At 42.8% G+C, this 13,938-nt stretch overlaps 1 protein-coding gene across 4 annotated transcripts in view; it reads right to left on the bottom strand.

Moving 5' to 3' along the window:
- The window catches only part of TBC1D4 (TBC1 domain family member 4), a 208,838-nt gene that overhangs the window by 62,140 nt on the left and 132,760 nt on the right, over positions 1–13,938 (bottom strand). For all 4 annotated transcript variants that reach the window (XM_079778638.1, XM_079778636.1, XM_079778635.1 and 1 more), the window contains exons 4-5: positions 13,634–13,738; positions 6,799–6,931 (exon numbers count right to left, since the gene is read on the bottom strand). In XM_079778638.1, coding sequence (XP_079634764.1) covers positions 6,799–6,931; positions 13,634–13,738 — 238 coding nt within the window. The remainder of the gene's footprint in view (positions 1–6,798; positions 6,932–13,633; positions 13,739–13,938) is intronic.

Below are 13,938 nucleotides of genomic sequence, written 5' to 3'. Positions count from 1 at the left end.
GCCAGGCTGGCCAGACCCCACCCATGCATGAATTGATGCACTGGGCCTCTAAGATATATATATATATATATATATATATATATATATATATATATATATATATATATATATATATATGGATAAGCTATGATACATACATACACACACACACTGAGTGGCCAGATTATTATGTGTTCAGAGATCATAATAATCTGGCCACTCAGTGTATACTGTGCATCAGAAAGGAGAAAGGCTTCTGAAAAACCTGTTACAACAAAATTCCGTGAAAACTTCTGTGCTTGCACACAGAAAAGCGGCAATAAAATTCACTGTGATATGCGATGACACTCACTACCCCATAGCTTATTTGCTGGCAAAGGTAAGAGGTTCCTTAGGCAATATATGCAGAAACTGACTCACATGATTGTTTTTATTTTAAGTTGTTTACTACTTCAGTGTCTTATTAACATGCCTGGGAGGATAAAAGATTACAAAGGGGAGAAGTAAAGAGGGCAGTTATTTGAAATACGTGACTAAATCCATAGCCCCAGACATTTATTTGGACCTTTATTTCAGTAGAGAAATTGGAAACAGCCGGCATTTATTTTCAAAGTATACATATCCCCTCCACCTCATCAAGGCGACTCTGATTTGACTTCCTTCTTCTCCCCATTTTGGAATAACCGATTAGTGAGTTACTGATACTGAGAGGCATCAGTAACTCACTAATTGTCCCTCGTGAATTTCAGTTCAGGAAAACAAGATTGAGGATAACAGCCCCATCTGCATGGTGCTCAACCTCACTTTAGTTTCACCTTCCGAGGTTTGGGGCCTTAGGAGCTGGAGTTCCCCCTCAGACACTGCCTCCTCCACGCACTTTGGCCCCCAGGCAAGGCTGGCCCTGTTCCTCCCTCCGGATCTAAACGGCGAGACTCACTTCAGGTCACAGCAGCATATGTATCTACTTTCTTTTTTTCAATGAAAATAGATCTCACTCATGCAGCCAAACATACTGACAGGATACTATAATCCTCAGTAAGTGATATGGAATAATATCTACATACTCCTTCCAAATACCTTCCTCACTGAATTCCTATTCCTATTCATTTGTGTTGAATCTAAATGTGGTCCTTTTTCCAGCCTCACACTTTGTACCTAAGCATCAAGTATACGACGTTTAGAATTCATGCTGTCATCTTACTTAAATGAAAATAACTGTTTGGGAAGCACACAGAGGCCCAGACTTCCAGGCTGCGTGGCCCCGAAAATCCTGCCTTCTGATGGTCCCTCAGAGAGAAGGCAGTGGGTTGCTTTAGAAACAGACTGAACAAGTTCAAATCCTGGTTCTGCCCTTTCCAAGCTTTATGGGTATGGTAGCTATTACCCACACACTATCTTGGTGCCTCAGTTTCCTCATGAGTAAAATGAGGATTAAAAACAGTACCTGTGTTTCGGGATTTCTGTGTGAATTAAGTGGACTAATGTAAGCAAAACACAACAGTGCCTAGACACAGTGACTCCTATAGTTATTACTTTTATTCTTACTATGACAGCATTGCCCAATCTTATGCTCTTTGCCTGATGTCAAAAGAAGGGTAAAAAAAAATCAGATCAGAAGGTGTTAACCAAGGCCTATGGAAAACAGCCTGCAGGAGTCTCTCTCCAGTCAGCACAGACCCCTCCTTGGCTCCCTGCAGATACATGCCTACCTGGAAGACAGGGAAGCTTAAGTTTCAGAATCCCTTTAAGTTTCAGGAAGGGCCCTGCTAATTCTGGATTCATAATTTGTATGCTTTTTCTTTAGAAAGGTCTTTAAAACTATAAACACTTCAGGTGCCACCAAAATAAGGCCCAGCTCTATGCACATATACAGAGAGTCCTTCCCACCTGCTATAGCGCCCTGTCCTGTTAGAGTGAGCTTCCGACAGACTATCTCTTTGTGGGAAGGTTTAAAAACTTCTTTTCTGTAATAGAAAATATATTTTAAAATGCACTACAATGTAGTTTTTAAAAAGAGAAATACAAAGGCACTTCTTTACTCCTAAGTGTTTAGCTTTGTCTACAAACACATAACTTATTTTTATAGAGTGAGGTTTGAAAACTAAAAATTCACAGAGGAAAATATTACTCATCTTTATTCTATTAACATTTGGGGCATAGTCACTGCCAGTGAATAGATATATGCTTTATATTTTATTAACTCAAGGAATATAAGTCCTACATTTTAAAAATATCAGAACATTATAAGTAGAGCTAAATTTGCCTTTTATAGAATCAGTGGGCAAAGGCATGAGAGAAAAGAGATTTGTGTAGATTCAACTGTCTTCCCTAAAATATTTGGGATCATGAGGAACAACAGTACTTTTATAGTGGAACACTCCTGAGACCACCCTGACTAGGTGATGAGGTTATTCTGACCAGTAATAAAACCTGTGAACATCATGATATGATGTGCTGAGAAGGATGCAAGCATGCAAGCATCACTCTGTTGTGCTCTGCTCAGGGAGGAGGGACCTCAGTTCAAATGTAAGAAGATATCAACAGGCCAAACTGGGGGGCATTCAGCAAAATAACTGAGCAATACTCATTGGGGATGTCAAAGTCATAAAAGACAAAGCAAGACTGAGGAAGACTTGTAGACCAGGTGTCCAGGGTGAAATAACAACTGCATACAATGTAGGATCCTGACTGAAATCCTGGAACAACAAGGAAGGACGTGAGTGAAAAAAAATGGTGAAGATCAAATAAAGTGTTCGTTTGGATAATACTATTGTACTAATGTTAATATCCTGTTCAGATCACTGCACTGGGCTATCGAAGATGTTAACAATGGGGGAGGTGGGAAAATGGGGGTGGAATATTTGGAAACCCCCTGCAACTTCTATGTAAACGTTTAAAAATAGACCAATTTTTTGTAGCTGGCCAGCGTGGCTCAGTGGTTGGGCGCCAACCTATGAATCAGGAGGTCACTGTTTGATTCCCCATCAGGGCACATGTCTGGATTGCAGGCTTGATCCCCATTATGGGGGTACAGGAGGCAGCCGATGGGTGATTCTCTCTCATGATAGATGTTTCTCTCTCTCCGTCTCCCTTCCTCTCTCTGAAATCAATAAAAATTTATTTTAAAAATATAAAAGGGAGATCTGTACTGTTGTTGTTTGCTCTATAAGGATTAAATGTGGTAATTAAAGATATAAACATTTTAAATATATAAATACTAATTTTTTTCATGTTAACGAAATACAAGGTATCATTTTATGTATTTTTCCAGAGATAGTATCAACGTGTACGTGTTATTCGGCAAATTATTTTTTTCACTCAATAATATAATTTTAAGATGTATCCATATTGATAAACAGTTAAAATTCATTCCCATTCATTGCTCCATTATATGAACACACTTCAATTACATTATTGATGCACATATAGGGTCTTTCCAATTTTCGATTATTTACAAATAATACAACCTTGAAAATAAAAATGTCCCCTTCTGAACCTATATGAGAGTTTCTTTTATTACAACATGGAACTGCTTGTTAACAGAGTCTATGCAGTTTTAGGTTAGTGAGTTTCTATTAATTGCCTCCCAAAATGTCTATACTACTTTGCACTCCCATCAATATCACATAAATGTACCAATATCCCTACAATTTCACCAACAGTTAATCTGATGAGTAACTTATTGTTTTCATTTTCATGTCTCTGACAAGTAGTAAGATTGAACATCTTCTCATTTTTATTATTGGACCTTTTAATTTCCTTTCCAGAGGGGTGTTTTTTAATATGATTTGCATAATTTCCTACTAGTGGTTTTATCTTTTTCTTATCCTATCTAATAAAAGAGTAATATGCAAATTGACTGTACCTCTACTACAGACCACGCCCACCAGCCAATCAGGAGCAAGTATGCAAATTAACCCAACCAAGATGGCTGCAGCCACGGAACAAGCAGGAAGCTTGGGTTTCCCCGGCAATGGAGGAAGCCAAGCTCCCACAGCCCTGGACTCTGCTCAAGGCTACAAAGTTTCAATTATAGAAGATAAATAAATCCCAGATACCAGGGCCTCTGCTTGGGTCGCCAGGGAGTATGATCAGCCTGCAAACCACCACAGGCCCCTCACCCAGGCCACCCCACATCCCAAGGGAACCCCCATCCTGATCCGGGACACCCTTCAGGGCAAACCAGCTGGCCCCCACTTGTGCATCAGGCCTCTATCCTAGCTAATAAAAGAGTAATATGCAAATTTACCATCACTCCAACACACAAGATGGCTGCCCTCATGTGGACACAAGATGGCCACCACAAGATGGCCAGCAGGGGAGGGCAGTTGGGAGGGACCAGGCCTGCAAGGGAGGGCAGTTGGGGGCGATCAGGCCAGCAGGGAAGGCAGTTGGGAGGGACCAGGCCTGCAAGGGAGGGCAGTTAGGGATGACCAGGTCGGCAGAGGAGAGAAGTTGGGGGCAACTGGGCCTGCAGGGAAGGGCAGTTGTGGGGGACCCAAACCTGCAGGGGAGAGCAGTTGGGGGGTACCAGGCCTGCAGGGGAGAGCAGTTAGGGCAATCAGGTTGGCAGGGGAGCAGTTAGGCATCAAGCAGGCTGGCAGGGGAGTGGTTAGGGGGTGATCAGGCTGGCAGGCAGAAGCTGTTAGGGGCAATCAGGAAGGCAGACAGACGAGCAGTTGGGAGCCAGCAGTCCTGGATTGTGAGAGGGATGTCCAACTGCCCATTTAGGCCCGTTTAGGATCGGGCCTAAACGGGCAGTCAGACATCCCTTGAGGGGTCCCAGATTGGAGAGGGTGCAGGCTGGGCTGAGGGACACACACACCCATGCACGAATTTCGTGCACCGGGCCTCTAGTCTATATATAATAGAGAAATATGCTAAGTAACCAGGACGCCATAATGGGTCAACTGGACAGAAGGAGGTTGCGCACGCAGCATGGGGGGCAGGGCAGCAGGGGCTTCCGCGCATCTGCGCTGGGGGAGGGCCTGATCAGCAATGGCCGTGGCTGCTTCAAGGGCCAGAGAGGGAGGCAGGGCCAGACCGGCAGCGCCATAGCTACTGCGGGGCCCGGGAAGCGAGGTGGGGGCCGGACCAGCAACTCGAGGGTTGGCAGGGTGAGTGGCGCCATGCAATTTCGAATCACGCACTGGGCTCCTAGTAGATAATAAGAGTTCTTACAAATTCTGAATATCAACCTGCTACTTCCTCATTTGTCACTTAGCATTTAACTTCTAAGTAAACAGTTGTTGTTAGGTAAAAATTTTAAATTTTTATAAACTCAAATCTGTCAATGTCTTATTTTAATAGTTTTTCCATTTTTGTGTCTTAAAGGCTGCTTTGTTTAAGGACATACATAACAATGGTCTTATTTTCTTTTATTTTTTTTTATTGATTTTTTACAGAGAGGAAGGGAGAGGGATAGAGAGCTAGAAACATCGATGAGAGAGAAACACCAATCAGCTGCCTCCTGCACACTCCCCACTGGGCATGTGCCCGCAACCAAGGCACATGCCCTTGACCGGAATCAAACCTGGGACCCTTGAGTCCCCAGGCCGATGCTCTATGCACTGAGCCAAACCGGTCAGGGCATTCTTTTAATGATTTTAATATTTTGTTTGTTTACACACCAAGGACTTCAATCCATCTACCGTGAAATTCAGTAAGATAAGGAGAAGGAATCTTTCTCTCTTTAAATAGCAAATTGATCCAACACCCACCATATCTTGAGTAATTCAGCCTTTCCTCCACAGATTTATAATATTCCCTTTACCATCCACCAAAAAAAGTCCATGTGTGGAAAAGTTAAATATATGTTTGAAAATAACATGTATTCTATAAAATTACTATTACAAGTTTTAAAATCTGAATATTACATTTAAATAGCTCTTGATCACACAGTTGAATGGATATTCAATAAACACCACTGTCCATCATCGATTCTGCCATGTGCCTATGATGCTGCTGCCTCCTGAAGGAAAACCACAACCTGCACTTACAATGACGAGACCATTCTCTGCTGTGTTCTGGAGTTTGCACTCTCCCCATCTAGTGTAACACCGATCATGCTGAATTGTACTTACTGGCTCACATGCCTGTCTTGCACTCTAACCTGCAAGCTTTCTAGAGGCACAGTCCTCATCTCAATTACTTCTGAATCCCCAGTGCCTAGCACAGTGCCTGGTGCATAGGAGGTGTGTAACAGGTGTTCATTAAATTGTGTTTCTTCTCCCATGCAGTATTTTTCAAAACTGTTTTGTTAGTAAGACATAGGAAGAAAGGAAGGTGAATCACAGAGTCACCTCTCCCTCATGCCCCTTCCCCTGCTCAGAACATTTTTCTAGACCTGCTTTACGATATCACGACTGTCGTGTTTAAATGTCCCTCAAACCACACAATTTCATTCCAGTCTTAAACTTGTAGGGGAAGGCCTACCTCACCAAGTAAAAGGGTTTGAAAAAGGAAAGACTTAAATAGACAATATTCTGGGATGGTTTTGCCTCTCTTCATTCATTCAACAAATATTTGGTCAGTTCCCACTGTGTACATAGCACATCTTAAAAACCGTGGGAAATACAAGTTCCTTCCTCGAGTCTGTCCTCAGAAAAAAAGTTAAAAATAAAAAACGAGAGAAAGAAAGGGGAGGAAGCCAAGCACCTAAGAGAGACTGACGAGACAAATTTGACTGGACATGAGAAATGATTCTTTGGGTCCTGGTTTTACCTCAAAACAAAGAAGCTTTTGATGACAGTAGCCACTTTCTCACTTCCCAAATGCCAAAGCAAACTGCTCGTTTGCAAAGGCCAAGCTATACCGTACCTTCAATCCTTTCACAGAGCTTATGCAAGGAGTGCATGGGGCAGGCCTCGCACAGCTTGATCTGGGTCTTGGCACTCTGGAGGGCGGCCGCCGTGCTGAACGCCTGTTTCAGAGTCAGCATTACCTCATCCACCTACAGGAAGAAACAAAGCGCAGGTCTATAAAAGTCTGCGTTCACGGTAACACATCACAACGCCAACAGCCATGTGAGACTTTATTGATGCTGACTAAATAATACATAATAGAATTTTGATGACTACAGAACTTTTAGAAAATACTGTCTTGAAGTCAGACCTTCAATTACACATCTAATTGAAAGCTGGATAAAGTTAGACCATTTCAATGTGTGTAGCATAACATTGGTCTGTTACTGGAATGCTATTTTTGAATCCCACTAAGTGTTATGCTAGCACAGCCAGTCTGATAGTCAATCGGGTCTCTGTTTAAGTCGTTCCTCAGACAAAGGTCTCTTTGGAAGTTTCCCCTGCAATATACGTATAGTGAGCAGCAAAATAGGCTTACTGTTCACTTTGTTAACAGGTATCCCATTTACTTTGTCCTTCTGATACCATTGTAATGAACCTAGTTATGAATAACTGGAAAGGAGCAAAAGGAAAGACCAAATATAGGCATGCCATTTGTGCAGCTTTGCCAGAAAGCTACAGTTAAACACTCCCCAGGGGCCTACCTGTTTGTTCCCCACAGATCACTGGGGGAAGGGACTGGACAGGGGGGGAATAGATACATGGCCAGTAAAGTCTGGGTGAAATACGGAAGGTACACCTCTGTCAATCACACCTGGGAACAGGTCATGGGCCAGAGTAGCCGTGGCCACTGCAAGTGTGGGAAGATATTTACTCCCCTAAACAAAGAAGGTCACTCTCAGCGCTCTTGCTCTCTTGGCTCTGGGTGGCCCTCCTGCTGCAGGGGACACGCTCTCTTGGCTTCCCTGCATCTGCCCACACGGCCCATAGCCATATGGACCCCACACAACGGACTAACGGACTGCAACTTGCCTAATGCTAAACTGGACCCGGCTTCACCAGGGAAAGGAAACTTTGGACACTGCCTTTGCTTCCTCCTCTACTGAATTCCCAGCTGCACATCTCCCAGGACTGGATTCAGGGAAATGGGGCTTTGCAAATGCAGGGATGTCATTCCACAAAAATAAAACTTTCTACCACATCTCATCCTCCCGTGGGAGTCTCAGAAAGTTCTTTTTTCTCGAGATATCATAAGGACCTGCCCCCCAGCACCCAATGGGGAAGGGGATTCCCCCACTTCCACCGATAACACTTCTGGATCATTTTTAGTGTAGAAACAAAAAATATTCAAGCAAAGTTCTGGGGGGAAATGAATCCCCTTTAAATAATGTTGGGGAAGACTGTAAAGGTTGCTCATCTTATCTCTGTGGCTTCTAATTTATTATCGTCTTGCTTCTGATTGGTGACACTAAGAAGTTCTGACATCGTGTTGTCTCACAGCTGGTCTCACCACTGGGCCAGCAGCTTAAAAACCGCCAGCTACTTTCTTCCTTGCTCTTCCAATGATTCAGTCAGTAAGTGTGAGTCTAGCATTCTAGTTTCCTGGTTGCTTCCTTCAGGTCAACTAACAGCTCGTCCTCAAGCATTGTCAAGCCAACCTCAGGCCATGCCGCCTTTTCTGGGAGGCAACCATCGACGTTAGGTGTAGTTTTCCCAACTGTGTTCAAAGTCTGGGCTCTGCATGGGGGGCTATGGAGTACTAAGGGCTCATCAGAACTACCTTTGATACTCAAAACCATTCACCATGCTTGTAAACTGTTTTGGGGTTTTTTTTTAAGATACTTTTTTCCCCTTCCCCTATGGCCTAGTTGAAGAATAATCTAATATTTAAAGGATTCAATCTACTTCTGCATTTGAGTGTACCTGGAACTTGGAATAAAAAGAAACTTTATTCTTACTAAAAGGAGATCTCAAATACTAAGCCGCCAGTCACTATTCAGTTATGTTTTACTATATTACCAACCTTTGAAAAGGCTTATGAATAATTTTATATCACTCTATGAATTAAAATGAAGTGTTCATAAAATGTGTTCTTTTATAGTGTGATTAAAAATAAAGATTTCTAGTTCTTGAAAATGAAATCACTACATGTTTAATGCCTTCACATTTTGATTTCATTTGCCTTGTTATGTATTCAAATGCAATTTCAATTACTTACGCAACTGTTCATTTATTTCTATTTTTTTTTTGTTTCTCATTTATCTTGGGATTAGCTTTCATACAGGGTTATTATTTGATATTTAGTAATACTGCCTTGTAAAAGGCCTCCAATGGAAATACTAAACTTTCATGTTTTATTTATTTCTAGATGAATCAAAAGGCCATTTTAATTATGTCTGAAATGTGGTTACCAATTTCTTCCTGCCACAAATATTATTAAAAACTTTATTTGACTTCTAAAATTTTAAATGTCTTCTTTTTTTTTAATCCACCTTTTTTTTTTTCCCGTATGGCCTATGAGTTCTACCATAGGAACAGAGAAACTGCAACTTCAAATTAATGTAATGTGAATAACTTAAGTGTTTTTGTTTAGATACAACAAAAACTCATAGGTTGTGTTAAAAGGTTAAAAGTAAAAGAATGGGTAAAAATAAATCAATCATTTGCAAACAAAAAGAAAGTATTCTTAGTGTTATCATCAGGCAAAAGCCAATTTCCAGTAAAAAGTACAAGATGAGACAAAGAAAGCCAATTTATGATATTTAGGTGAAACTCATAATGAAGACAATGTTCATAAACATTTATATGCCAAACTTAGGTATTTTATAGCATTTTAGAATAAGTCTTAAAAATCACAGAATGTGTAAGGACTTCAAAAGATTATGGAGTCAAATTCTCTGTAAAAACTTAAACCTAAGTCTTGGTAGCCTGGGTCTTTTTTTGTTATTGTTCTACTTTCCCTGGATATTGTTGTCCGTGGGGTTTTACTTTCTCCTTGTCTATAAGTAACAGTGACTTTCTTTTTTTCACACCTTTTAAACCAATTTTGTTGAAAACAGAAATGACATTTTCTACAAACCTCAGGGGTTGGTTAAACAAAATTAACTTACCTACCTACAGCTATTTTACAAAAGAAGGAAGGAGTACTGAACATCTAAACTTCCAGTATCACCCTCCAGCACCCATCAGAACACCATACTATTTATCAATTCACAGCAATTGCTACAAAGAAGCAAAAAAAAAAAAATGCTAGTTGTGTATTCTTTGTACTCAGAGAAGTCAGCATGTTGTGGTTTCGCAATATTTTGTTTTACACGACTGCCAAGCCACATCAATCATAGCACTGTGCTCAGACCTATACTATTGAATTGACTGTGTTGTTTTGTTCCATATGTCAGCTGCTTGGGCCATCCTCTGTGAGGCAGGAAATTTACTTTTTTTTTTTCTCCTGGCTTGCAGTTCTGATGACTCGCTGTTCTGTTAAGATGCCTTCTGATAAAATTAGAATAAACAGAGTTTCAAAGATTCCAGCACGGGCCTGTCCTTCAGAATAATGGTGCCCAAACTGGGATTCTAGTCCAGCTTCTGTGGACCAGGAAGGCATTCTCAGCCAGTCTTGTCTGTTGCCTTAGTCACGGAGCTTGTTAGGGTGGAAAGACACAGCACGTCCCCAGACTTTCTACCCTGAATCCCTGTTTCCAAAACTCACTCTATAAGCACGAGGGTAAAACAGATATACTAAAACTACAAACAAAGCAAAACTTGTAAAAGAGGTTGGAAGTAAAAAGGTTTCCACAGTCTTCCTTTTAATGTAGATTATCCAGTCATCGAAGATGACCCAGCACCCAGAAAATGATTGCTTGAAGTTAAGAATGATACACTCTTGATCACTAAAATACTATTCCCAAGCCCCCAATATCCTAGAAACACTGAGGGGATGCCACAAGAATACGAATGGCGCCAACCCCAGCCCCGTGGCATTCACAGTCTAGTGGGGTAGGGAGTTGTGAACAATAAATAAGTGTGGGGATTTGTAAGAACTGCTAGTGACCTAAGCACAAGGTAAGCCCCCTGACGACAGAGCAACTGAAGTCAATTCCTGAGAACGGCGGCTCCGCTAGGATGTGCTACTTAAGCTGGGTCCTAAAATGTGCATGGTAGAAAAGAAGAGCAAGTGGGCTCACGCACAGGAGAGCAAGGCCAGGCCAGGAAGTTTAGATGTTCAGTACTCCTTCCGTCGCATCCAATGAAGCAGCAGGAAAGGGAATGTAAACACAGATAACGAAGGCCGGCACCATCTCCTCATTTAGCAGCAGGGCAGACCCTTAAGGCCCACGTGGTCTCCTGCCCACCCGCAGCATGAAAGCAGTGAGCCCTGGCTCTGGCTGTCTGACACGGCAGGCTCCTCCCGCTATGTGAGAACCAACAGTGACCTCTGAACTTGAACTGCACTTCTGTGAGCCCCAGCCACTGACCTAAATCCTAGATCTCATGTGTCACATGCACACAGTATTTGCTGATTCAACGGCAAACCAAACAAAAGCAACATCGCACTGACTGTCACTCCAGTCTCTGAGGTCTGGCCTGGAGAACAGCTCCGGGACAGAACAGCATGTGTGAGGATGTTGTCATGAAAGGGTGGGGATTGAAGGAGAATGAGGAGCCCTTTGCCATGCTAGACAATCTAGATTTTGTCCCAGACCAAGGAGGCATAAACTGGTTTTTGATGAGGAAATGTTGTGAGCAAGGAAACTGCGGCTAGACAGGTTAAACCAGTGGCAGGGAGACTAGTTAAAACACAAATGCAATTCTATATAATAAAAGCCTAATATGCAAATTGACCGAACGGCAGAATGACCAGTAGAACAACCAGTTGCTATGACGTGAACTGTGAACTGACCATCAGGGGGCAGACGCTCAACACAGGAGCTGCCCCTAGCCCGCAGGCCCCAGGCCAGCCAAGGCGGGTGCCAGCGGGGCCTCCCAATTGCCCCGCCAGTCGCCCCGCAGAGGGAGGCGACCAGTGGTGACGGTGGGGGGCGGGACCGGCGAGCGGGCAGTGTCAGGCCAGCCAAGGCGGGTGCCAGCGGGGCCTCCCAATTGCCCCGCCAGTCTCCCCGCAGAGGGAGGTGACCAGTGGTGGCGGTGGGGGGCGGGACCGGCGAGCGGGCAGTGTCAGGCCAGCCAAGGTGGGTGCCAGCGGGAGCCTCCCAATCACCTTGCTGTTTGCCCCACAGATTGGCCCTGATTGCCGGCCATGCCTAGGGACCCTACCCGTGCACGAATTTCGTGCACCAGGCTTCTAGTAGTGTAAGAAGATAAATGCCCAGAGTCAAGAAGCAGACAGAGAAGAAAGGAAGGCAAGATGGATAGAAGGGATATTTCTCTCTTGAGTTAATAGAATTTAGTGAACAGTGGGTATAGAAGATGAAGAAAATGCATTGTGGTTTCTAAATTGAGAAGTTGGATAAATGGAGCTGCCAAAATAAAACATGGCCCATATGACAGGTTTGGGGAAGGAAGGAGAGTAAAGGATCCAAAACCTGGTGGAAGAATCGGTCTTAGATGGAAAAGAGGGACAGAGAAGGGAAGTAGTGAGGAGTGAACTGAGCAGTGGGCATGGGGACAGATTATCCTCCATTATCTTTCTGCCTACCTCTTACTTGGTGGGCACTTCCCAGTATTGAGTCATTGGTTCTCTTTGGCTTTCTCTCTCCTACTTCCCCCAGGGTGCTCATTCACTTCCATGCCTTCAACTGTCATCTACATCACACTGTCCCTCAAATTTCTCTCTCAAGTCTTGAACTGAACTATTACAGGGTGGCCACCTGGATACCAACATTTGGATTTGCCATAGGTGTGGTTAATTACTTAGAGTGAGAACAAAACTCATATGGACCACTCTTGAATAACAAACGGTCAGAGGCAAGAATACTATAATCCCTAGAGGAAAAGGTTGAGACCCAGAAGGCACGTGTCAGAAAGTGCCTTGGTATCCGGGCACTTCCATTTCTTCATTATTCCCAAACGCAGTCTCCAGGCTGAGACTATGGACGGCAAGAGCCACACCGGAATCATGCACCAAGGAAATGAAGAGAATGCTGCCTGGCTCGTTTGAGTATGTCTAAGGTGTGTGTAGGAGAAATGTTTGTGGAAGAATCATTGTATGTCTAAGGAAACATCTTCCTTCAAATGATGGTGATATATGTAAAGGTCTGTGTTAAAATGGTTAGGAAAGATAACACAAGTGAAAGAAAAAGTAAGACATTTTAGGGGAAAATAACAATATATTTTTATTCACTCAGATGTATTTCCAAGTGTGCCTTACATATTTCTTCCAAACTCCAACAGCCCCCATAAAAAGTAGAGGGGGTTGAAGACATGAATCGACTTTCAAACTCCAAAGAAAGAAAAGGAAGGCTAAAGACCATAAAGAATGAAGTATTTTCAAAATGAGGACAGGGCTAATGAAATAAAACAAAGTCATTCTCGGAAGCATTATGTATTCTGAGATGTTATAGCAATTAAGGGAATACGAGGTGAGTGGCCTTCCTTATATTCTTACATGAGCAATGAAAACAGTAACAGCTCTTCTATTATTTGTCTTTTCCTACTTTTTAAAAATACTCCTGGTAAGATGACTGGATTTGCTAAACTCTAGAAAGTATCTCGGCTTAAAAATGACCATGGCAATTTTTGTTTTCCCTATTCTTGTGCTCCTTTAAAGAGAAGAAACCTATTTCCAGGTGTCCTCTTCCTTTTCCCCTGGTGGCTGTTCTGTGAGGCTTGGGTCATAAGAGACGTGCCTCCCATTAGCCGGAATTCTGGGCAGAAACAATCACACCACTTACCAGAGATTCACAGGCACACTGGAACACGTAACAGATGTACTGGCTCAGGCCAGGCTCTGGGGACTCCCGACAGATAAAGCCAAAGTGGTCCACATGCTTTATGCCCTGGCAGGGAAAGAAGTGGTGTTTATGGGAATATGTCCTTTTACTCAACGCTGTGAAAATCAACATTAGTTCTATGCTTCCACACTCCCACCAGGCTCCTTACAGCACTGTGACAGGGAACATAATGTCACACCAAATTTTTATGGTGGCCTTCTGATACATAAAATAAAGGGTGAGACCAAAAACTCTATTTTTTTTTT

The sequence above is a fragment of the Cnephaeus nilssonii genome, assembly GCF_951640355.1.
Source record: "Cnephaeus nilssonii genome assembly, chromosome: 8".
Lineage (NCBI taxonomy): Eukaryota > Metazoa > Chordata > Mammalia > Chiroptera > Vespertilionidae > Cnephaeus > Cnephaeus nilssonii.
This window is presented reverse-complemented; position numbering and strand designations above follow the sequence as displayed.